Below are 25987 nucleotides of genomic sequence, written 5' to 3'. Positions count from 1 at the left end.
TTTTGTGTTTTTAGTAGAGACGGAGTTTCACCGTGTTAGCCAAGATGGTCTGGATCTCCTGACCTCGTGATCCACCCACCTCAGCCTCCCAAAGTGCTGGAATTACAGGTGTGAGCCACCGCATCTGGCCCAATTTTAAACATTTTTAAGCATACTATTCAGTGGCATTAAACTCATTCTCACTGTTGTGCAACCATTACTATTGTCCATCTCCAGAACTTTTTCATCACCCAAAACTGAAACTTTGTACCCACTAAACATAACTCTGGATTCTCCTCTTCCCCAATCCATGGAAACCACCATTCTACTCTCTGTCCCTGAATTTGCCTATTCTAAGTACCTTATACAATATTTGTCCTTTTGCTACATGAACTTTTGTTTGTTTGTTTTTGAGATGGATTCTCGCTCTGTCACTCACCCAGGCTGGAGTGCAGTGGCGCCATCTCGGCTTGCTGCAACCTCCGCCTGCCGGATTCAAGCGATTCTCGTGCCTCAGCCTCCCCAGTAGCTGGGATTACAGGCACGTGCCACCACCCAGCTAATTTTTGTATTTTTAGTAGAGACAGGGTTTCATCATGTTGGCCAGGCTGGTCTCGAACTTCTGACCTCAGGTAATGCACCTGCCTCGGCCTCCCAAAGTGCTGGGATTATAGGGATGAGCCACCACACCCGGCCTACATGAGCTTTTATATCCGGGGAAATTCCATCTTGTTTTGTTTCTCTCTTTAATAGACACTTCTCCCACTTTAGGAAAATATGGCTTCTTTCACTGAGAAATTATGTGAAGGGATTGTTTCCCTTTCAGTGTACAGCCCTATACAGAAAAGGACATAGAATGTTGTCTAAAACCAGAAGAAGAAATTATGACTATTATGAATGGCGTCTTCATCTACCCTGTCAAGTTAATTAGGCATCTAATAATCCTGGCTTCTCATTGAACACTTAGCCACCTGCAGAAGCTGCACTAGCCCCTGATTCTTAAAATTTCGCATTTACCTGATACATGAATGAAGTAAATCACCTTTGATGTTCCTATCAGGCCTCAGCTTTTCAGAATTTAAAGGCCATTCTGCAATATAGAAGTCTGATCTAAAATCTCTTTTGTTTTGACGGGAAGGGGTATTCTGAGAGGCTGAAGGAGGGTTCCAAGAGGCTGAACATAGAAGGGAGTTAACCTAAATGGCAGTTCTGAAGAGGAAGATGGTTCCTGGAGAAGTTAGATGCTGGAGACACCAAAGACAGACCTGTAGTGGCCGGGCACGGTGGCTCACGCCTGTAATCCGAGCACTTTGGGAGGCCAAGGCGGGTGATCACGAGGTCAGGAGATCGAGACCATGCTGGCTAACATGGTGAAACCCCGTCTCTATTAAAAATACAAAAAAAAAAAAAAAAAAAAATTAGCCGAGCATGGTGTCACGTGCCTGTAGTCCCAGCTACTCGGGAGGCTGAGGCAGGAGAATCACCTGAACCCAGGAGGCGGAGGTTGTAGTGAGCTGAGATCGCACCACTGCACTCCAGTGTGGGTGACAGAGTGAGACTCCATCTCAAAAACACACACACACACAAAACAGACCTGTAGTATGTAGACAGCTTTGTTGTCCCATTATTGTGCACAGTTTAATGAGAAAATAACCTCTGTTACTTTGCATCATTCCATTTGGAAATCCAGAGAAATTCTGGGATCCATTGGTTGACTTACTCCCTCTATGTTGAGTGACTGCTGTATCCCTAGCATCTAGGAATGCAAAAATGAAGATCGGTGAAAGAAGACAGAATGAATAGAAGATGACACTTAAGCTGTAAACATAAGTCTCAAAGAATCTATTCTGATGATTATCATCATTTCCTACTTTGTTTCTATTTAGTTTTAGTCAGAGAAGAATCACTGGATTCTTGGCCGGGCGCGGTGGCTCACACCTGTAATCCTAGCACTTTGGGAGGCAGAGGCCGGTGAATCACGAGGTCAGGAGATCGAGACCATCCTGGCTAACACAGTGAAACCCCAGCTCTACTAAAAATATAAAAAAAATTAGCTGGGTGTGGTAGCAGGTGCCTGTAGTCCCAGCTACTCAGGAGGCTGAGGCAGGAGAATGGCGTGAACCTGGGAGGCAGAGCTTACAGTGAGCCGGGATCACCCCACTGCACTGAAACCTGGGTAACAGAGCGAGACTCCGTTTAAAAAAAAAAAAAAAAAAAGAATCACTGGATTCTTGTGAAAATGAATTATTTTATCCTAAGGCAACAAGAGCAGTTAAATTGGACCACACTAAGAAAATGAGATGATCAGATTTTTCAGAACCAGGTAAAAGAGGCTTCCAGATGGTGGATGTATAGTTCAGTCTGGTTATAATGTGATGCACTGGAGGTGGAGGCATCCATTTGTAATCTTAGTTTGGAAGCTGCTATGGGCTGAATGTTTATGTCCTCCCAAAATTCATATGTTGAAATCCTCACTGCCATTGTGATGGTATTAGGAGTGGAAGGCCTTGGGAGGCGAATAGGTCCTGGGGTAGAGCACTCATGAATGGACTGGTGCCCTTATGAAAGAGAACCAAGAGAGACCCTTTGCTCCTTTCACCAAGTAAGGACACAGCAAGAAAGTGCCATCTGTGAGCCAGAAAGTGGGCCTTGATCTGCATTGATCTTGGACTTCCCAACCTCCAGAGCTGTGAGAAACAAATTTCTGTTGTTTATAAGCTATCCAGTCTGTGGTGTTTTTTTATAGCAGCCTGAAAGGAACTAACATAGTAACCTATGTATTACCCAAACTGTGCAAGTGATAGATCAATATGATATGTGTGATCTTTCCATCGAATGCGTACTGTCCTGGTATTGCTACTCACCCCCTCCACTGGCAGGAAAAACAAATGTCTGGCCTAATGAGTTAGGTTGGTTGATGGACAGGTTCAACTAATTGGTTACTTGACATGAGGTAGGCTAAATGCAGATAGTCTTTCTCTCAGCGGTCACGCTAGAAGCTGTGGCTAGAGATTTTCAGGGTACAATGCAGATCCACAATTCTTTAGGCAATTTTAAGTTTACATTTTTATTTCTCCTCCATTTGAATGTCTTCTCTGTTTCTTAGTACTTCTCTCTGTGTTCAAAGTTTCCACTGTAGACAACCCTCCACTCCCCCTCCTTCCATCTTGCTTCAGAACAGCCTCTCTCTTCTTTAGGAATTCACTCCCCTCAATGCCTTTCTGAATAGAAGGTGGACAATTATCTAATTGAAAGTCTTCAGTAATTGAAAACTTTAAAAAGAGGCTTGTTAATAGTGTGAGTCTCTATATAATATACAATTGGGATGGAACTCTTTTTTATGCTTCTTATTTTGGTTCAGCAATCTTTAAACTGTGTGCATTTGCTATATGCAAAGGCTTCCCAAAGGTACATATGCACAAGTGTTTTGAGAATATAAATGTCCAAATCCTCCTCTTCCATATGTGCTTTTTCCTAAGACTAATCTTGATGACAATGGACCTGTAATGGAGACATAAGTTCTCTTTCTCCTCTGCTTTTCCATAATCACCTTTCTCTCACTTTCCTCGTAAAAAGCGTATGTCTACCCCATTTTCCTAATCCATTTTACTAAATGGTTTATGGCTAACCCATTTTAATAAATTGCTTTACCTAAGGATGTAAAACTCTAGGGGATGGGGAGGGCAAGAAAGGGGGAAATTTCTGAATATAAATTTCTTTGCAAGGGTGAGAAAGCAAATGACTCTATTGTCTGAGCAGAGACCCTTTTGCCAATCACGTGTTTTCTAAATCTATCTTAAAAAACAAAAAGCGAAGGCCAATCTAATCAAATTGTAAACCGATATTAAAGGATAAACTCTAAAAGAGAATGAAATTTTGACTCTCATACAAATAAAAAATAGACATTTTCAAACTTATTTAAAATATGAGAGAGCCAGAAAGGTCTTCCAGTCAATTTAAAGGAGATCATTTATAAGAATGCTGGAATGAATTTCCTTAATACATATAAAACTGGCTTCTTCTACAATGGGAGAGGGAAGGTGATTGGACTTCCACAGGATAAAGTTTATTTGCATGTCTGTATGACTTGCTTTACTATCAGATTTCTGCAAGTTAACATATCTTTACAGAGTTGTAAAATAGCTTAGTCAATGGCAATGAATGACAGAGGTGACCCAGATGAACAAGTATTAGGGTACTCATGAAATTTGTCTTCTCAGTTTTTCCTTACACTGACACTTAAAATCAGTTTTTTGTTTGTTTGTTTTTTGAGACCGAGTCTTACTCTGTCACCCAGGCTGGAGGGCAGCGGTGCGATCTCGGCTCACTGCAAGCTCTGTCTCCCGGGTTCACGCCATTCTCCTGCCTCAGCCTCCCAAGTAGCTGGGACTACAGGCACCCGCCACCACGCCTGTCGAAATTTTTTGTATTTTTAGTAGAGACCGGGTTTCACCATGTTAGCCAGGATGGTCTCGATCTGCTGACCTTGTGATCCGCCTGCCTCGGCCTCCCAAAGTGCTGAGATTACAGGCGTGAGCCACCGCAGCCGGCCTAAAATAAGTTTTGATATTTCACTACCATGTGATGTTGAAGGAGTTCAAAAAATTAAGTGACATTTCTATAACAAAATTCCTCCCTTTCCATCTCCTTATTATGTTTCCCAGCATTACATTGATAAAAACAAAAAAATCAGAATCAAATTGATGCTCAACCTTCACTCATTTTATTTTTATTTTATTATTATTATTTTTTATTGAGATGGAGTCTTGCTCTGTCACCCAGGCTGGAGTGCAGTGGCACGATCTTGGCTCACTGCAAGCTCTGCCTCCTGGGTTCAAGTGATTCTCATACATCAGCCTCCTGGCTAGCTCGGACTACAGGCGCTAGCCACCATGCCTGGCTAACTTTTTTGTACTTTTAGTAGAGAAGGGGTTTCGTCATGTTGGCCAGGCTCGTCTCAAACTCCTGACCTCAGGTGATCCTCCCGCCTCAGCCTCCCAAAGTGCTGAGATTACTGGTGTGAGCCACTGCACCCAGCCACCTTGACTCATTTTAATAAATATGTACATCCAATATCCATAAAGTAATGAAGAATGAAAGTGTTCAAAAGAGAGAGATTTCCAATAAAGTTGCTTTTTATTTACTTTTAGTAATTATTTCTCAAAATTTGTAATATTTGTGTTGTTTTCTAAGTAGTGTCCTACTAATAGTAACAATGGTATCAGAATAGCTTTTTTTAAAAAAAGTTTTGACCATTGAATTAGAATTTAAATTTAAATAATGTTTTTGATGCAGAAAAGTATGGTAGACTAATGAGTAAAATATACCAAAGTGTAAAATATACTAAATCATAAAATACGTAAAATTAGGATAAACTTCTGTAGCGCACGAAGCGTGGAAATATAAGTTCAGGGAGAAAATGGAATTATGCAAAAGTTGTGACTATTATAAGAGCAGCCTGTTCCTGTATTCTTTTAAAATGAGTAAGAATGAATTTCATTGGACATAGAAGATAGTTTTATATGTCAGTATTTACAGTGTTGGAAGTTACATTCTTTGCAACTATTCACATTTTGGTGACAGTTTCTATATGCCAATCTAAAAATGTGCAAGAGGCTTTTACAAAATTCTTTTAGGGTATATACAAGTAAAAGAATTGAAGACTCCTGTTGTAGCTCACCCTGCTGCTATTTTCTGACCAAAAACCAACGGTCAGTAATTGTGGCAAAACCTTTCTAGTTCAGTACTAGTAAATGAACCAATTCATTAATTGACGTAGTTCTAGTGACTCCTTGTTTTACTGGATGTCCCTAAGGAAGACATTTAAGAATGAAGGTCTTGGTCGGTCACGGTGGCTCGCGCCTGTAATCCCCCGCACTTTGAGAGGCTGAGGCAGGTGGATCACGAGGTCAGGCATTCGAGACCAGCCTGGCCAACATAGTGAAACTCCATCTCTATTAAAAATGCAAAAAATGGCTGGGTGGTGGCTTATGCCTGTAATCCCAGCAATTTGGGAGGCCAAGGTGGGCAGATCACGAAGTCAGGAGATCAAGACCATCCTGGCTAACACGGTGAAACCGCGTCTCTACTAAAAATACAAAAAATTAGCTGGGCGTGGTGGTGCGTGCCTGTAGTCCCAGCTACTCTGGAGGCTGAGACAGGAGAATGGCATGAACCCAGGAGGCGGAGCTTGCAGTGAGCAGAGATCAGGCCACGGCACTCCAGCCTGGGAGATAGAGTGAGACTCCATCTAAAAAAAAAAAAAAATTAGCTGGACGTGGTGGCACACACCTATAATCCCAGCTACTCCGGAGGCTGAGACAGGAGAATGGCATGAACCCGGGAGGCGGAGGTTGCATTGAGCCAAGATCACACCACTGCACTCCAACCTGGGTGACGGTGTGAGACTTCATCTCAAAAAAAAAAAAAAGAATTAAAGGTCTTGGTACTTACGACACCTCTCAAAAAAGGATAACAGCCATTACATTTTATTTATTTCTTTGTAGGCAGTTATATCTTTACTTTATTCATCTTTATTGTTCTCCTCTTTGGAGGTACTCACTGTAAGGTATTGTGTGAGTGTGGGTGTATAACAGACAGAAGACAGACAGACAGCACTACAGTATTCCCCTCTTATCCATGAGGGATATGTTCTAAGACCCCCTGCTGATGCCTGAAAGCATGGATAGTACCAAGTCCTATATAGACCACGTTTTTTCCTATACACACCGACTGTGATAAAGTTTAATATATAAGGCCAGGTGCGGTGGTGCACGCCTTCCAGCACTTTGGAAGGCCAAGGGGGGTGGATCACCTGAGGTCAGGAGTTTGAGATCAGCCTGGCCAACATGGTGAAACCCCAACTCTATTAAAAATACAAAAATTAGCCAGGTGTGGTGTCAGACGCTTGTAATCCCAGCCACTTGCGAGGCTGAGGCAGGAGAATCTCTTGAACCCGGGAGGCAGAGGTTGCAGTGAGCTAAGATCACACCACTGCACTCCAGCCTGGGCGACAGAGTGAGACTCCGTCTCAAAATTTAAAAAAGTTTAATGTATAAATTAGGCATAGTAAGAGATTAACAGTAATAACTAGTAATAAACTAGAACATTATTGCCATATCCTATAATAAAGGTTATGTGAATGTACGGTCTCTCTCAAAATATCTTACTGTACTGTGCTCACCTATATTTGGGCCATGGTTGACCATGGGTAACTGAAACTATAGACAGTGAAACTGGGAAAAGGGCAACTACTCTATTTGGATCTGTAAATGTATAGCTTTCACCAAGTTTGGAAGTTTTTGGTCATGATTTCTTCTTCTGTTTTGTTTATTATTATTATTATTTTATTTGAAACAAAAAAGCATAAGGTTTTGTTTTTTTGAAACAGGGTCTCACTCTGTCACTCAGGCTGGAAGGCAGTGGCACAATCTTGGCTCACTACAGCCTCGATCTCCTGGGCTCAAGTGATCCTCCTGTCTCAGCTTCCTAAGTAGCTGGGACTACAAGTGCACACCACCACACTCAACTAATTTTTAAGTTTTTTGTAGAGACGAGGTCTCCCTATGTCGCCCAGGCTGGTCTTGAACTCCTGGGCTCAAGTGATCCCCCTGCCCCAGCCTCTGAAAGTGCTGGGATTACTGGTGTGAGTGACTGCGCCCAGCCCGAGCAGTGGTTTATATCTATTTCAGTTTGCAAAGCCTTTGGGACCGTCCCACACATGCACAGCTCAGGGACTTGTGCTGGTTCATACACAGAGCCAGGGCATCCCCTTCTTTAGCTCTCTCCTCTCTGGGATTCTCGCCACTCACCTCTACCCCAAGATCCTTTTTTCCTGTTCTTCTGGAAGGATTGAATTTATTTTAAAGTTTACGCTGCTTATGCTGCTGTAGTACAGTTCTCTAAGACTTGGGGCCATCCTTAGGACATAGTAGCAAGAGGAATAAAATACCAGGAATTCTCCCCATACTCTGTGGACCACGAGGTCCCCTGTTCCCCTACTTTTCTGTCAGTAAGCGCATATTTCTTTCTTTTTTGCGGGCGGTGGGGGGTGGGGGCGGAGTCTTGTTCTGTCACCCAGGTTGGGATGTCAGTGGTGCGATCTCGGCTCACTGCAACCTCCGCCTCCCGGGTTCAAGCAATTCTCCTCCTCAGCCTCCTGCATAGCTGGGATTACAGGCGCGTGCCACCACACCCGGCTAATTTTTGTATTTTTAGTAGAGACAGGGTTTCACCATGTTGGTCAGGCTGGTCTCAAACTCCTGACTTTGTGATCCGCCTGCCTCGGCTTCCCAAAGTGCTGGGATTACAGGTGTGAGTAACCGCGCCTGGCCCAGGTTTCTTTTGAACAAACCTTCAGGTGCCTGTGCTTCTGCTCACTGTTCTGCCACACAGTTCTGTGACTACAGCCACGTTTGGGAGAGAAAAATGCAAACAAAACCCAAAACCTGGGCTTTCCTCACACTCTTCTGTTAGTCAGGGCCCCCTTTCCAGTTCCTCTGGCCAAAAGGAGGGGGTTCTGTTGGAGTGTTTATTACCTGCACCCCCACACAATTCTGACTTCGGGTTGACCCTGAAGAAGAAAATAAGAAGAAAACCCAGCGTTTTACTCCCAAATGGGTTCCCTTTTCAATTTTGATTCTTCTCAATTCATGTACTATTGTTTTGTCTTTTGGAATCAGATAGTTGCCTTTTGTGTTTTGAACACTGTTTGGAGAGAGGCTGAAATGGGCTTTCGTCCTCCTTGAGTATCCCTGGTAGCCCCGTCCTCTTTTTGAAGCTTTCTCTTGTTTCCTTTTTCTTCTGTTTCTTCCACACCATTCTTTTCTCTCCACTTTACCCACTTTCTCCGTTTTCCCTTTTACTTTGGGCTCCCAGGTTCAAAGAGCAAAAAAAGAAGAACCTGCAGTATTTTTTTAGTGGTCAACAACACAGCTGAAAACTCTGATTGTGTTGAAGTAGTAAATTGACGCTGGGTGTGGTGGCTCATGTCTGTAATCTTAGCACTTTGGGAGACTGAGTCAGGAGGATCATTTGAGCCCAGGAGTTCAAGGTTACAGTGAGCTATGATTGTGCCATTGCACTCCAGCCTGGGCAACTGAGTCCTGTCTTTAAAAAAAAAAAAAAAAATGGCCAGATGCAGTGCCTCACGCCTGTAATCCCAGCACTTTGGGATTACAGGCAGGTGGATCACTTGAGGTCAGGAGTTCAAGACCAACCTTGCCAACGTGGTGAAACCCCATCTTTACCAAAAAATACAAAAATTAGCCAGGTGTGGTAGCGCATGCCTGTAATCCCAGCCACTCAGGAGGCGGAGGCAGGAGAATCCGTTGAACCTGGGAGGTGGAAGTTGCAGTCAGCTGAGATCCTGCCACTGCACTCCAGCCTGGGTGACAGAAGAAGACTTGGTCTCAAAAACAAACAAAAAAAAATCAAAGTCAAGTGTGAAAGTAGACCCAGGAAGCTAGAGACACATGCTTCTTCAAGGGGGCTGGAGGAATGCTTGGGCCTTCTCCAAGGGGGCTGGAAGAATGCTTGGGCCACATTGATCACCTGGCTATTTTATTTTACATCAGATGATCACACTTGGATTTGTTAGTAACTTCTATTCATAAAACTGGCTCAGCACTTAAGAACTGATCTTTAAGGTTTTTCTTTTTTCATTTTCTTTTAAGAGAGTTGCTGAATCTATTATTTAATTGCATATAATTACAATGAATGCTGGTAAATTTTACAAGGAATTTCAACAAACCTTATTATTCATTGTCTAAGTCCATTAGTATTGCTGTAAAGGATACCTGAGACTAATTTATAAAGATAAGAGGTTTATTTGGCTCACAGTTCTGCAGGCTGTACAAGAAACATCTGCTTCTAGCAAAGGCCTCAGGCTGCTTCCATTCGTGGATTAAGTTGAAGGGAAGCTGGAATGCGCAGATTACATGGCGAGAGAAGCAGCAGGAGGAGAGGAGAGGTGCCAGGGCTCTTTTTTTTCTTGTCACTCTATAGCTCACAAGTGGATGCCAGCCTCTTATTAACAACCAGCTCCCTTGGGAACGAATAGAGCAAGAACTCACTACTGTGAGAATGGCACCAAGCCATTCATGAGGGATCCGCCCCCATGACCCTAACACCTCCCACCTCCCACCTCCCACCTCCCACCTCCCATTAGGCTCTACCTGGGGATCAGATTTCAACATAAGTTGGAGGGAGTCAAACAAAGCAAACCATAGCACTTACCATTCCAGAGAGATAAGACATTCTTCACATTGAAATGACAGAATTTAATAAAGTAAAACATTTCTAGTCATGAGAAGTGACTGACTATATAAAATCATAGCCTCTTTTATGCTTTCAGTCCATGGTCCTTTTGATATCCCTCTGGTTGCAGTCTGCAGTGATTTTGCAGTGTGTTTGTTCTGTGGTGTGGTTTGAGAAGTGTGGTGTGGTTTGAGAAGTGTGGTGTGGTTTGAGAAGTGTGGTGTGTGAGGCGGGGCGTGGTGGCTCATGCCTGTGTGGGCGGAGGATTACTTAGGTGCAGAGGCAAGAGACTGAAGACACAAACTATTTCAGTATAATAAAGACAATAGTTAGAATAAGAATAGTCATAATACAAATTAGACATAGAGATGATCATGAACGATTATCAATTATTATAAACATTATTAATCGTTAGCTTTTAATATTACTCCTTGTTGCATTACTAATACAACCTAGGAATAACCGGTGGGTATGGGGTCAGGTGCTAAAGGGACATTGTGAGAAGTGACCAAGAAGACAAGAGGTGAACCTTCTATCACACCCGCATAAGGGCTGCTTGAGGGCTCCTTGGTCAAACGGTAACACCAGTGTCTGGGAAGGCACCCGTTACTTAGCAGACCACAAAAGGGAGTCTCCTTTCCTTGGAGGAGTCAGGGAACACGCTGCTCCACCAGCTTCTTGTGGAAGGCTGGATATTATCCAGGCCTGCCCGCAGTCATCCGGAGGCCTAAACCCCTCCCTGTGGTGCTCTGCTTCCATGGTCACGCTCCTTGTCGACTTTCATGCTCCTCCCATACTCCTGATTCCTCTTTAAAGTTCATAGTAGATAGTGGTAGAAAAAAATAGTGAAAGTCTTAAAGTCTTTGATCTTTCTTGTAAGTGCAGAGAAGAAAACGCTGACGTATGCTGCCGTCTCTCTGCTTCGGCTACCTAAAAGGGAAGGGCCCCCTGTCCTGTGATCACATGACTTGCTTCACCTTGTCAATCACTTAGAAGATTCACCCTCCTTACCCTGCCCACTTGTCTTGTAAGCAGTAAATATCAGGGAGTGTAGCCGTTCGGGGCCATCACCTGTCTCTACGTCTTGGTGGTAGTGGTCCCCCGGGCCCAGCTGTCTTTTTTTCTATCTCTTTGTCTTGTGTCTTTATTTCTACGATCTCTCTTCTCCACACATGAGGAGAAAAACCCACAGGCCCTGTAGGGCTAGTCCCTATATACCTGTAATTCCAGCACTTTGGGAGGCTGAGGCAGGCGGATCACCTGAGGTCAGGAGTTCGAGACCAGCCTAGCCAACATGGTGAAACCCCATCTCTACTAAAAATACAAAAATTAGCCAGGTGGGTGCCTGTAATCCCAGCTACTCAGGTGGCTGGGGCAGGAGAATCACTTGAACCCAGGAAGTGAAAGTTGTGGTGAGCCAAGATCATGCCAGTGCACTCCAGCCTAGGTGACAGAGTAAGACTCTGTCTCAAAAAAGAAGTGTGGTATGTGAGGTGTTACCGTCATTGTGTCTGGAAGATGGAAGAGGTGGTGACACTTGCCATGATAATTCAGGGACTGAGCACTCACTGGGTACAGATTGCAGTGATGAGTGTGGTGGACCATTCAGAGGGAAATTATAATAATGACATGTAGGCATCACTTTATAGTTGCAAAGCTCACTTCATGGTCTCCTTTCACCTTCCCAAGAATCCTGGCATGTATTATTATTGGGTAGATAATACTTAAGTCATATTTCTAGAAGTCCCCTGAGCTTTAGGTCCCTACTTGTAACTGCCAACTGTAGGCACTTCTAATGCAGATCCTGTAACTCTGAACTCCTCTGCCCTGGGCACTCCCTATCTCTGTTTTGATTGGCACCACCTTCCCTGAAGCAAAACGTCTAAGATAGCCTAGCTTCTCCCTTTTCCTCCAAATCCTCAACCATTTAATCTTTTCCCAAATCTTGCCTAATTTAAACTTCCCTTAGATCTTCCTTAACCTGCTGTCACTTTCTTAGTAAATTCCCAACTCCCCTCCCAGCCCTCTCTACCACCCCTTCTAACTACTCATCAATCCCTTGTTTCCCATGCTCTGTTAGATAGCTCCTGGCGCATAATGAATGTTCCATCAATATTTACTCGTCATTCATGCTTCCATGCCTTTGCATATGCAAGGCACAGGCGCTGGGATGCCTTTACTTATTTTTCTTCTGAATACCATCCTCTCATCTTTGAGACTTAATTTGGTTCCTGTCATAACTTTGGTAGCCTCTCTACTTCCCAGGGCTCAGTTGCATGTCTACCTTTGTTGAGCTCCCCTTCCCATGTGCTCCCACTGCTTTCCTGCACACCTCTGTTATAGTAATTCTCGAAGTGTGGGCCCCTTCTACTCTGAAGAGTGCTTCTTAAAAAGGCAGATTCCTGGGAATACCGAGAACTACTGCATCAGTATTGTTGAGAGTGAGGCCCAGGAGCCTGCATTTAGGAAGCCTCACCTCTCCCCCAGTGATTCTTACACAGAGGAAGAAGAGTGGTGAGAATCAGTGTTTTATTCTCTCACCTGCCTTGGCCCCTACAACTAGTTCCAGGAGTGGGGAGTAGGGCCACTTAGAGTAGTCTCCGGGTAAGTTTCACCACCACTTCTGACCGTTGGGAGATGAGAACAGCAAAGTTACTCAGATTTAATGGTTTTTAACTGAATCTTTACAAAGAGGCACAATCCTTTTTCATTTGTTTGTTTTTAAACCTTTTTTGAGTTATAATTTTATATGTCATAAAATTGACCCATTTTAAATGTCCTAACCTACTTTCTGTCTCTATAGATTAGCCTTTCCTGGATATTATAAATGGAATCATACAATACACAGTCTTCTTGTCTACCTTTCATTTAGCGTAATGTTTTTGAAGTTCACTTGTTTTGTAGCATGTATCACTATTTCATTCTTTTTTTTTTTTTTTTTTTGAGACGGAGTCTCGCTCTGCCACCCAGGCTGGAGTGCAGTGGCCGGATCTCAGCTCACTGCAAGCTCCGCCTCCCGGGTTCACGCCATTCTCCTGCCTCAGCCTCCCGAGTACCTGGGACTACAGGCGCCCGCCACTGCGCCCGGCTAGTTTTTTGTATTTTTTAGTAGAGACGGGGTTTCACCGTGTTAGCCAGGATGGTCTCGATCTCCTGACCTCGTGATCCGCCCGTCTCGGCCTCCCAAAGTACTGGGATTACAGGCTTGAGCCACCGTGCCCGGCCTATTTCATTCTTTTTAATGGCTGAATAATACTCTGTTATAATACATATGTATTTTTTTGCTTTGCCATTCACTGGTTAATGGACATTTGGATTGTTTCCATTTTTTGGTCATTATGAACAGTGCTGCTACGACATTTGTGCACAAGTCTTTGTGCAGACATATATTTTTATTTCTTTTGAGTGAAATAGAGTGGAATGGCTGGTTCATATGACAAATATGTGTTTAACTTTTGAAGAAACTTCCAAACAGTTTAAACCAACTGCACCGTTTTCCACATTCACCAGCAATGTGTGGGTTCCAATTCCTTCGTATTCTCACCAGCACTTTTTATTATCTGTCCCTTAGTTTGTAACCATCCTAGTGTGTGTGAAGTGGTATCTGATTGGAGTCTTGATTTGTATTTTCCTAATGACTACTGATGTTGAGCCCTTTCACACGTGCTCTCGGCCATTTGCCGGTCTTCTCTGGAAAGATGTCTATTTAGATATTTTGCTGATTATTAAACTGGCATATTTGTCTTCTTATTGAGTGTGAAAGTTTTTTATATATTCTGGATATAAGGGGAGTAATATATTTACTTGATGGAGGGAAAAAAGGTTCACAATCCCCCTGCCCAGTCTGTAGTGGCTTCACAATCCCCCTGCCCAGTCTGTAGTGGCTTCACAATCCTCCTGCCCAGTCTGTAGTGGCTTCACAATCCCCCTGCCCAGTCTGTAGTGGCCTGGCCAGCAGGGTCTCCATGGCTCTTCTTTTCTCAGTGCCAGGGTGTTGCCCTTAGGGGACTCCTAGAAGCAGTTCTTTGAACTCTACCTCGTCCATGGTGTAAACAAGAGCAAAGGGGCAACGTGGGGACACAGGAATAGAAAAAGCTTCCTCAACTGCATAGGTGCTTAGAAATGGCCATAGAGGGGCTTGGGGAATGAGCTCCTCTTCAGTGAAGGGTTTCTTTTTCTTTTTTTTTTTTTTTGAGACAGAGTCTCTCTCTGTTGCCCAGGCTGGAGTGCAGGGGCAGTGGCGCAATCTCCACTCACTGTAAGCTCTGCCTCCTGGGTTCACACCATTCTCCTGCCTCAGCCTCCCGTGTAGCTGGGACTACAGGTGCCCGCCACTGCACCCGGCTAATTTTTGTATTTTTAGTAGAGACGGGGTTTCACCATGTTAGCCAGGATGGTCTCGATCTCCTGACCTCGTGATCCGCCCGTCTCGGCCTCCCAAAGTGCTGGGATTACAGGCGTGAGCCACCGCGCCAGGCCTAGTGAAGGGTTTCTATCTCGTGTTCAGCTAAGCGAGTTTCCACTCCGTGATAGGGGAATAGCATAGGGTTTATCCTGGTCCTGCTCAGCATTCAGAGTCTTTTATTTTATGGCTCTGCCTTACTCAGCCCCATCACCCCAAGTCAGCGCACAGAGCCAGCCCGGGGTGTACTTAGCCTTCCCCATGGCCTCAGTTCTCACTGGGCTCCCTCTTGCCTCAGTAGCCCGGTTCCCTGTGGCCCAGTGCCATGGACAGCTGGCCGGGCCCCAGTGGCTGAACTGTCTACTCCTCAAGGAGATGGTGCCTTGAGAACACAGTCTGTGTCTCATCCACCTGTGTAGCCCCAAGCCAGTACTGAACGTAGCCCAAAACACCTTTGCAGACAATTTTCTTAAGCCACTGAATGAAGAAGAAGGAATGAATTCGTATATGGGAAATAGGAAAACTGAGACTCAGACAGATTAAGTAGTCTGTCTACTAGAAGACTCAAGACCTCCAGAATCACGTGGGTTGTCACGTGATGAAGGGACTGGGTCTCAAATTAAGGTTCTCTGATCCCCAGAGTGCTTTTTCCACTACATCAAGTTATGGGTCCTAGCCTTTTATCTTCAGACATCTCAACTTAGAGGACAAATGCTTAAACTACGAGGCTGATCAGAGATGGTTCTGAGGGGTGATACCACCAGAGTGGAGGGGGCAAATGGGATGGCAAGGTAATTGTATGTGTGGTTTCCATAGAGATGTTAGGGAATAAATATTTCTAATTTCAACTTAGAGGAGGCATATTTATATACAAGGCAAATTAGGGATGGCTCTGAGGGGTGATACCGCCACAGTGGAGGGAGAAAATGGGATGGCGAGGAAATTGTATATGTGGTTTCGATGGTCGATGGAGATGTAAATACCTTTCCGGAGATGACTCTGATTTGTGAGACACTGCAAGATCTCTTGGAGGAGCTGGGATTTGGGGAGTGAAAGTAGCAGTGCTAGGAAGAACCTTGGAGGCAGCTGAATCATGGCACAGGAGAGGGATAGGATAGGACGTATTTGGGACTTGGGGAGTTGTCCCTGTAGCATGTGGGTATCTCAGGAGCCTGGGAATTGTAGCTAGAGAGCTGGGGTGAGATCCTTCTGAAGGTCAGGCTGAAGCATTTTTCTCCTGTGGTGAGACCTGATTAGAGGCTCTAGAGGAGTCAGTTGGCTAACCAGGATCTCATATATGTTTTCTCCAGTTTCATGAAACATTGAGAGTGTTCCTTTTCTTATATAACTCTCTGGTCTCAGCTATTCTGATTTCACCATCTCAAAAATCAGAGACTCTTGAAACATCTTTGCAATAAAAAGAAAATGGTGCTTTTTGTTTGCTGTTTGGCGAGAAGCTGTCTCCAGAAATGCTCTATAGGAGAGTAAGCAAAAGACACGAAGGCGGGCACTTTGGCAACGTGAATGTATCTCTTAGTCAAACAGCTCCCTGGCTTGACTGAGCAGGGTTTGCTTTCAGCCCCCTCACACTACAGTAGGGCAGGAAACGTTTTTTGATCAGCCTTGGTTTTCTAGATATGAGCCTTGTGCCTAGCAGATAGTGGGAACTGACTGATTTGAGTGAATGAAACAAACATATTCAATGAGCCAGTTAATGAATGAATGAATACTGTGATGGTGTGTTTCTCCTATACATAGCATTACCCAATTAGTAATAGTGAATCACAAGGTTACTTCTCCTAGTGCTTGGTAGTTTCCTGGGAAAGAAAAAAAAGTCACTGATATGGTTACAGTAAAGAGAATTTAACGATTGGCCAGGCACAGTGGCTCACGCCTGTAATTCCAGCACTTTGGGAGACCGAGGCGGGCAGATCACACGAGGTCAGGAGTTCGAGACCACCCTGGCCAACATGGCAAAACCCCGTCTCTACTAAAAATACAAAAATTAGCCTGGCGTGGTGTTGGGCGCCTGTAATTCTAGCTACTTGGGAGGCTGAGGCAGGAGAATCACTTGAACCCAGGAGGCGGAGATTGCAGTGAGCCAAGATCACGCCACTGCACTCCAGCCTGGGTGACAGAGTGAGACTCTGTCTCAAAAAAAAAGAAAAAAAAGAGTTTAACAATTTAGGACGGTCTGATTTGATGGTAGTTTACCAAATATTTTAAATTTTGATGGACCTATAGAAAAATTAGCCCATTGTAACTTTATTTTTTGCAGAGAGTTCACATATAAACCAGTTGCCTAGCCTCACTATGAGAAAATGTTTGAAAGTCTCCAGTTTCCTGTCACTTCAAGTCTATTTCCTTTTTTTTCTTTATTTCTTAAAAAAAAAAAAAAAAAAAACACTTAAAAATGGGGTACATGTGCAGAACGTGCAGATTTGCTACACAGGTATATGTGTACCGTGGTTTGCTGCACCTATTGACCCGTCCTCCAGGTTCCCTCCCCTCAGTCCTCACCTCCCAGTGGGCCCTGGTGTGTGTTGTTCCTCTCTCTGTGTTCATGTGTTCTCAGTGTTCAACCCCCACCTATGAGTGAGAACACGTGGTGTTTGGTTTTCTGTTCCTGCATTAGTTTGCTGAGGATAATGACTTCTAGCTTCTTCCATGTCCCTGCAAAGACATGATCTCATTCCTTTTTATGGCTGCATAGTATTCTATAGTGTATATGTACCACATTTTCTTTTTCTAGTCTATCATCGATGGGCATTTGGATTGGTTCCATGTCTTTGTTACTGTAAATAGTGCTGCAATAAACATATGTATGCATGTGTCTTTATAGCAGAATGATTTATAATCCTTTGGGTCTATACCCAGTAATGGGATTGCTGAGTCAAATGGTATTTCTGGTTCTAGATCCTTGAGGAATCGCCATACTGTCTTCCACAGTGGTTGAACTAATTTACATTCCCACCAACAGTGTAAAAGTGTTTCTGTTTCTCCACAGTCTCACCAGCATCTATTGTTTCCTGACTTTTTAATAATCACCATTCTGACTAGCGTGAGATGGTATCTCATTGTGGTTTTGATTTGCGTTTCTCTGATGATCAGTAATGTTGAGCTTTTTAAAATATGTTTTTTGGCCACGTAAATGTCTTCTTTTGAGAAAAGTCTGTTTCCTATTTAATACTAGGTTCATGATCTTCAGAAGCCCTTGGATCTGGGTCTCCCTTTCGGAATTGGAAGAGAAACACTCACTACCATTATTTCTGTATTTTTGGCCTAGTGAAGAGAACTTTCAGCTAGCAATCAGGAAACCTGAAAGACCCACTTGTTTTATTAACATGAAAACGTTATCCAAGTAGCATTATCTCTTACTTGTTTTGTGAACTTGTTGTGAGGAATTTACAAAATCCTTTAGAAAATGTGGAGTTTTAACACAATTTGAAATCCTGAAGAAAAAGGAGCCATGGAAGAGACCCAAAGGCTTACATTAGAGGGAGCAAGTGTGCTCTTTCAAGTCATGGGAGGAAGCCACTGTGGTTCCAAGTAGGAAAAACCAATCTAGCGTCTTCTTTTAAATGAAAATTTCTCCTATGAAAATCTGGCTTTCAGCCTGATCTGGGATGGTGCCAGTGAGTGGGTAGGCAAGGAAAAGGCAGCGAGAGGTAGCTAATTAATTAGTCAATCAAAAAGTATTTATAGATTCTCTAGGTATAGGGCACCATGCTGGACTCAGTGGGAGATGCAAAGAAGAGTAAGATCCAACCTCAGCCCCTGAAAAGCTTGCAGCCGGTCTCCTTGGGAGACAAGGTGTACATGTGCTGACAGGAAAGAAAGCACAAGGCAGGTTTTTAATTGGGCAGTATGTCTCACAGATGCAAAATAGGTAATCCAGGCAAATAGGGTGTTATTCTAGGCTTATCACCATTTACATTGTGCCATGGAGTGTCAATGTTCAAAGCATCTATGAAAGCTGCTTTTGTAACTGGTTCCATTGAGCTAGTTAGGGCTTAACAGACCCTTCACCACTGAGCATAAGATGGGTTGGGTGAAGAAAATATGACGGATGAAGGAGTGCTGCTGTTTTGCAGAAATGACCCCAAAGAGATTGGGCCTTCACCCTTTGCTGTTTAGAAGCAAAAGAGTCGTTGTAAAAATGTTCAGAGGGAAAATATGTGATGAAAAACATGAATTACATACCACAATTTTCATTTTATGGTAACCGCACCTTCATGTAGACTTGAGAAAACTCTTTTAAACATGTTGGAGGAATAAGTACATGGACAGAGGAAAATGAAATGTTGGGGACAAAAATAAGGCTATACTGACCTGAAGTTTTCCGTTAGTCATTTCCATTGACCAGATCTTCTAGATGACTGCCTGACATTCCAAATATAACTATTCCCGCTGACAGCAAAATGAGATGGAATGACTTAATAGCGGCAGCTAACGTTTATTATTGACCATGTTCCAGACTTTCTCTACCTTTATACTTCATGGCAACCCTGTGTATAGTATACCTCCTGGCTCAGATGCAAAGAGTCATAATTGTGTTAACTCTGGATACTGATCACACAAAAATTGTGATATAACACTATTGGGAGGACAAGACAATAGGCAATGTGCATGTAGGTAGTAGTGGAGACTGAGCAAGGAAAAAGTAAACCCTTGTATTTTTGGTGGGAACTCAGTAGATAATGCCCCAAACTGAAGAAAACCAAATAAGACACAGAGATAGAGTCATGTTATTTAGAGATAAGGGGGAGGTGGGGGGTGATTATCAAAGACACAGTTAAAATAATTGAAAATGATTGGCACTTATGACACAGAATGGAAGAGTGTAGAACTATTGATTCTTTAAATTATGTGCATGTTTAGCTTTGATAAAAATAAAAATTAGACTGGGCGCCATGGCTCATGCCTATAATCCCTTTACTTTGGGAACCTGAGATGGGCGAATTACTTGAGCCCGAGAGTTCGAGACCAGCTTGGACAACATAAGGAGACACTGTCCCTGCAAAAACTAAATTTAGAAAATTAGCCAGATGTGGTGGCATGCCCTGTAATCCTAGTTACTAGAGAGGATCTTTGGTGGGAGGATCCCTTGAGCCCAGGAGGTGGAGGCTGCAGTGAGCTATGACTGTGCCACTGCACTCCAGCCTGAGAAATAGAGTGAGACCCTGTCTCAAAACAAAATCAAAAAACCTTGAAAAGTGAGGGGAAAATTCAAATAAGAAAAAAAAAAAAAAGACCAAAAAGGAGGATGGGTGCACTTCTCATTATAATGACACTCAAAACAGAATACCAAAAAAAAAAAAAAAAAAAATTAATTCAAAACAAAGAATTAAGATTAATCTCAAGTACAAGTTTTCAAAACCTGATTTTTTTTTTTTTCTGAGACAGAGTCTCATTTTTTCACCCAGGCTGCAATGCAGTGGGGGTGAACATGGCTCACTGCAGCCTCAACCTCCCAGGCTCAAGAGATCCTTCTGCCTCAGTCGTCCAAGTAACTGGGACTATAGGCATGTGCCACCACAACCAGCTAATTTTTCAATTTTATGTAGAGATGGGTTTCGCTATGTTGCCCAGGCTGGTCTAGAACTCTTGGACTCTAGCAATCCACCCGCCTCCGCCTCCCAAAGTGCTGGGATTACAGGCATGAGCCACCGGACCCAGCCCCTAAAACAAATCGTGAAAAAGAGAAAGTTGTGCGATGTTATGTTCCTTCCTCTTTTTTCCCCACACACACTCACACTCTGGTCAGGTGTTTCTGTGTATCCTCTGGCCTTTCCTTGCCGTCGGCTTCTACTTGAATAGGATGACTAGCGATGATCTGGAGGACCAAGTTTGAGCTGTGTCATCTAACCCAGTCGCTTTATTCTCCAGCTGTGAATCTGGCTTCTCTTTGTTCCTCACTGGGTTCTTAGAATAGCTTCTTTCCTACCATCTTGCTGTATCCTCCTATTCTGCTGGCCTCCTGAACCAAACTCCTCGGTCTATCCCCCTGGCTCTGACTCATTCCTTACCCTGACCTTGCTGTCTGTATTTGCTTTGACTACCCTATGAGTTTCCTCAACCTAATTCTTAATTCCTGGCTGCCACCTCCTTGTCAAAACTTGGCTAAATCCACTTTGGAATGCTAAGGCGGATGGGACTGCCTGGGAAGAATTTGGAGAATCTGCAGGTCTGCTCTTTCCTCATTCTTGAGAGCCAGGCTAGTGGCTGAGGCTATATGGAGAGAGAAAGGGAGAGAGGCAGAGAGAGTTTGGAGAGAAGAGGGCATGATCATGCCGACCATCCTGGGCCCCATCAGTCTCCTTGGGAATGCTAATATGTCTCCTGGTATAGTCTTTCTTTTATTTATTCTTCATTTTATCTTAGAAACTGTTCTGAAAGTTTTAAACCCAGAGACATCTCTCCAACTTCCTTGCATGAGCTGTATTTTGACCACTTTAGAGACTGTGGCAGAATTTCAGTCTTGCTCGTGGTGATTTTACATGGAGTGACATCTGAGTCGCTTTTCGACTGCATTCCACACCAATCTGTCCAGCCCTGCAGCTTGTGGGCTGACTCCTGTTGTCTTTCAACATACGGAGCACTATGAGATAGTGCGAGTTTGGGTCTTGTCAGGGAGTCTGATTAAGCCACAGTCAGAGACGGCAGTCCTAAGTGTGAAATGTAACAGGCCTTCTCAAGACAGCTTCATCTGTGAACTGCTGGAGGTGGCTGGTGCCATTCTGTTAGGAATAGGAGCTTGCTAACAAAGCAAACATTTTTTTTTCTGTCGCGGGCTAGGTCTATGGTGGTAACATTTGGCAAGTTGAGTAACAGGGAACATAGATAACTGTGAACAGATGGGCAACTATTAAAAGATTTCAGGGGCTTTCATCATTTCTCAAATGGCCTTCACCCACCTACAGGATACCCAGTTCCCTTGCAAGAGGATTACGTAAAGGATTCAATTACATTTCTCTTTCCTTTTTTTTTTTTTCTTCAATTGCGATGGAAGCACAAGCTCTGACGTGAAGAGGAAAAGAATAGATGAGAAATTTCTAATTTTGAATCCCCTTAGGATTAGATGCTGATTTCAGCTGTGCAGAGAACACTGCCCCATATTTTGCAAGAGTAACTGTTGCCAGTTTCAGGAGAGATGACTTTCCAAAATAGACAGTAAACTCCGCCCTCCACAGCCGATGACCATCTGACATTCAGACAGAATTACAGAGGTATATAAGCTTTTGAAACTTTTATAACCTTGCTTTTGAAAAACGGCAGTGGCACGTCATCACTGCGTTTAAGCTCAAAACTGATGGACTACAAAACACATAAGAGAAATGTATTGCCTGGTCCCCTGCAGAAACATAAAATATTTATCCATCTGAGAGCAATTAAATGTATTTCCCCCTGCTTTAGGACAGCAGTGTCTCTGATTCAGAAGCATGCTGTTCCTCTTTTGCTCAGAATGATGCTTGGAAGGTTCTCAAGAGGGAGAAGAATTCCAGGCACTGATTAAGAGGAGGCATGTTGTCTTCTCTTAAGGGGCAGCAGCCTGATTTTGCCAAAAGCAGTCATAAGTTGATGTGGCCGGGGTTAAGGTGGCTATAAGCTAGATCTCAGGAATCTGAACAAATTAGATTGGGTGTCATTCCTCAGAGGTTGCCTTAATGACATATAGATTCTAGGGCCAATAATCTTAATATAAGTTTACAATTTTAGTGGGTACTTACCCTATGCACAGTCATTTAATTTTCTGTTTGGAAGCAGGAAGCATGGATACCCTGCCCCCTCGCCATTTTTTTTTTCTTCTAGACAGTGTCTTGCTCTGTCACCCAGGCTGAAGTGCAGTGGTGTGATCTCAGCTCACTGCAACCTCCACCTCCTGGGTTCAAGCAATTCTCCTGCCTCAGTCTCCCGAATAATTGTGTTTACAGGTACCTGCCACCATGCCCGGCTAACCTTTTTATTTTTATTATTTTATTTTATTATTTTATTTATTTTTGAGATACAGTCTCTCTCTGTTGCCAGCCTAGAGTGCAGTGGCACAATCTCAGCTCACTGCAACCTCCGCCTCCCAGGCTCAAGTGATTCTCCTGCCTCAGCCTCCCGAGTAGCTGGGATTACAGGCATGTGCCACCATGCCCAGCTAATTTTTGTATCTTTGGTAGAGATGGGGTTTCACCAGGTAGGCCAGGCTGGTCTCGAACTCCTGACCTCATGATCCGCCTCTCTCAGCCTCCCAAAGTGCTGGGATTACAGGCGTGAGCCACCGCACCTGGTCACCCTGCCCCATTTTTATCTCCAGTCCTCTAATCAGCTTCAGTCCCTATTTATCCCAGCCAAGAGTACTGGGTAACTGAAGATCCCTGTCTCTACAAACCACCCCACCGAAGACTAAATTTTGCTTAAACATAACCAGCAGCCTTATAAAAGGAAAATAACCATTTGTCATATTTTAAGTTAAAACCCTACATTCAGAATAATTATAATTTAAAATAATTCAGCAACAGAAACACCAAAACAAACCAATCAGTAATAAGTGCAAAACAATTAGCTCTTGGAGGTGATGGCCTCTTTGCCTGCTAAATGATGCTCAGGTTCATAAACTCAGTTCTCCTGGATTGGGCTGTTTGGTTTTATGTAATTGAGTAAACAAGGATTATCAGTGGGTTTAGTCTCCTTGGAGAATTTTACTTTAACAGAAGGAATTATTGAAAATACTGAAAATATGTTCCCACCATTAGCAGAAGAAGAGCTGGCAATATTAATTTTTCCATATATGTTTTGTAGGCTTTTAAAAAGTAAGTACTGCACATAGATTGTGTCATATAACAAAGAAGCATCCACACAGGCACTTGGAAGCAGTATAAAGGGAGTGAATATTTGTGTATTACATACTGGGCTTGTAATAATCACTAATGGAATAGAAAATAAGCTCAATATAATGCTGATTTTTTTTTTTTGTTCCAAGATTTAGGTTCTTTTGAATTTCACATATTTTTCTGATATTTAGAAATACTCTTTAGATAAATAAAAGACGCATGCACACACATTTATAGCAGCACAGTTTGCCATAGCAAAGATACGGAACCAACCTAAGTCCCCATCAACCAATGAATGGATAAAGAAAATGTGGTGTATATGCACTATGCAATACTAGTCAGTCAAAGACAGGAACAAAATAAGGTCTTTTACATTAACTTGGATGGAGCTGGAGGCCATTATTCTAAGTGAAGTAGCTCAGGAATGGAAAACCAAATATCCTATGTTCCTCACTTATAAGTGGGAGCTAAGCTATGAGGATGCAAAGGCATAAGAATGATATAATGGACTTTGGGGACCTGGGGAAGGATGGGAGGGGGATGAGGGATAAAATACTACACATTGGGTACAGTGTACACTGCTCGGGTGATGGGTGCACCCAAACCTCAGAAATCACCACTAAAGAACTTATCCATGTAACCAAAAACCACTTGTACCCACCCCCAAAACTGCTGAAATTAAAAAACAACAATAATACATACAATTTCTTGGTTACAAAAATAAAAATAAAGCCATCCCCAGTGATTGTGTCTTCCTCCTTGCTGTTGTTGAGACTGATGGTGTTGGTTTGCTTATTCTCCCTGATGCTCATGCAGCCTCCCTTTGTGCCTGTGCTTTTCCAGAATGGCCAACATGCAGGGACTAGTGGAAAGACTGGAACGAGCTGTCAGCCGCCTGGAGTCGCTGTCTGCAGAGTCCCACAGGCCCCCTGGGGACTGCGGGGAAGTCAATGGTGTCAGTGGAGGTAGGGTCACAAACTGTTGTCATTCCTGGTCTTCTTGTGGGTCACTTCATTTTGTTTCCATCATTTCACTCTCAAGGAACATTTCTATTATCCTTCAGCTTCCTTACCCCTTCCATTGTATGTGACCATAACATTAACCAGAGGCAAGCAATCCTGAAAAAGAGAAAGGAAGAAAATCTTTCAACCCACAATCCACAAAAATTATCAGTATCTGTGCCTTTTAGAGACAGGGTCTCGCCTTATCACCCAGGCTGGAGTGCAGTGGTGCAGTCATAGCTCACAGTGACCTCAAACTCCTGGGCTCAAGCCATCTCCCCACCTCGGCCTCCCAAAGTGCTGGGATTACAGGTGTGAGCCACTGTGCCCAGCCTCAGTGCCTCTTAAGAGCATATTCATCTTTCGTTTAGTGTTCATACTGCTGTCCGGCACTCAATGACTAAATATATTATCTACATAATTATCAAAAAAGAAACTAATGTTCTTGATTAGAATGTAAATTGGAAGGAATTATCATTCTGTAGATTTTCATTTTAAAGAGAACAAATCACTAAATTTAGGAACTCAAGTTTTGAAGGAAGCTAGTGTTATGCAAAGACAAATATGACTGTGATGTAACATAGCTACGTCATGGTGTTTTACCTTTGCCTATTCCTAACCAAATATGGTGTTTTTTTTCGTGTGTTTTTTTTTTTTGTTTTTTGTTTTTTTTTTTGAGATGGAGTCTCGCTCTGTCGCCCAGGCTGGAGTACAGTGGCATGATCTCGGCTCACTACAACCTCCGCTTCCCGGATTCAAGTGATTCTCCTGCCTTAGTCTCCCGGGTAGCTGGGACTACAGGTGCCTGCCACCACGCCCAGCTAATTTTTTGTATTTTTAATAGAGACGGGGTTTCACCATGTTAGCCAGGATGGTCTCGATCTCCTGACTTCATGATCCGCCTGCCTCGTCCTCTCAAAGTACTGGGATTACAGGCGTGAACCACCATACCCGGCCAACCAAATATGCTTTTAAAACTATATCCTAATGCCATACTGTAAAACATTTTTTAATTATATAATCAAAACTAAAAAGTTGGCTACTTTCTCAAAAAGGGTACCACATATGGCAAACTCTCCAAGTTATCTACAATAATTTTTCCAATTCCTTCTTGAATAAGGGACAAAGAAAAATTACAAATAATTTACTTAATAATTTTTTTTAACAAATAAAGGACAACCAATTAAATTTGAATTTCAGATAAAGAACACTTTTTGGGGGGTTATAAAGATGTCCCAAATACTGCATGGGCTATACTGCGTGTTATGCACCTACATCTAACATTTATTCATTGCTTATCTGAAATTCAAATTGAACCAGGCAATCTGCACTTAATATGGCAACTCTGTTCTTGTCACGTGGGCTCTTCCTCCTTATCTGACCCATATGGAATCCTGTCAGGTTTTTTTGGGCTGAGAAAAGCCATGGGGAAGAAGGGACTTCAGAAAAAGCTTTCACCAGGGAAGACCTACATTGGTGCTTCTAGAGTTTCAGGCGAATTTGGACCCGTGCCTGTATTACATACC

At 43.2% G+C, this 25987-nt stretch overlaps 1 protein-coding gene across 2 annotated transcripts in view; it reads left to right on the top strand.

The window, feature by feature from the left end:
- CAP2 (cyclase associated actin cytoskeleton regulatory protein 2) overlaps window positions 1-25987 on the top strand; it is a 166600-nt gene that overhangs the window by 5572 nt on the left and 135041 nt on the right. For both annotated transcript variants that reach the window (XM_045390542.2, XM_005553965.4), the window contains exon 2: window positions 24304-24425. In XM_045390542.2, coding sequence (XP_045246477.2) covers window positions 24305-24425 — 121 coding nt within the window. In that variant the 5' untranslated portion in view covers window position 24304. The remainder of the gene's footprint in view (window positions 1-24303; window positions 24426-25987) is intronic.

This window comes from Macaca fascicularis, chromosome 4, assembly GCF_037993035.2.
Source record: "Macaca fascicularis isolate 582-1 chromosome 4, T2T-MFA8v1.1".
NCBI lineage: Eukaryota > Metazoa > Chordata > Mammalia > Primates > Cercopithecidae > Macaca > Macaca fascicularis.
Note: the sequence above shows the minus strand (reverse complement) of the source record. Positions and strands in the feature narration are given on the sequence as shown.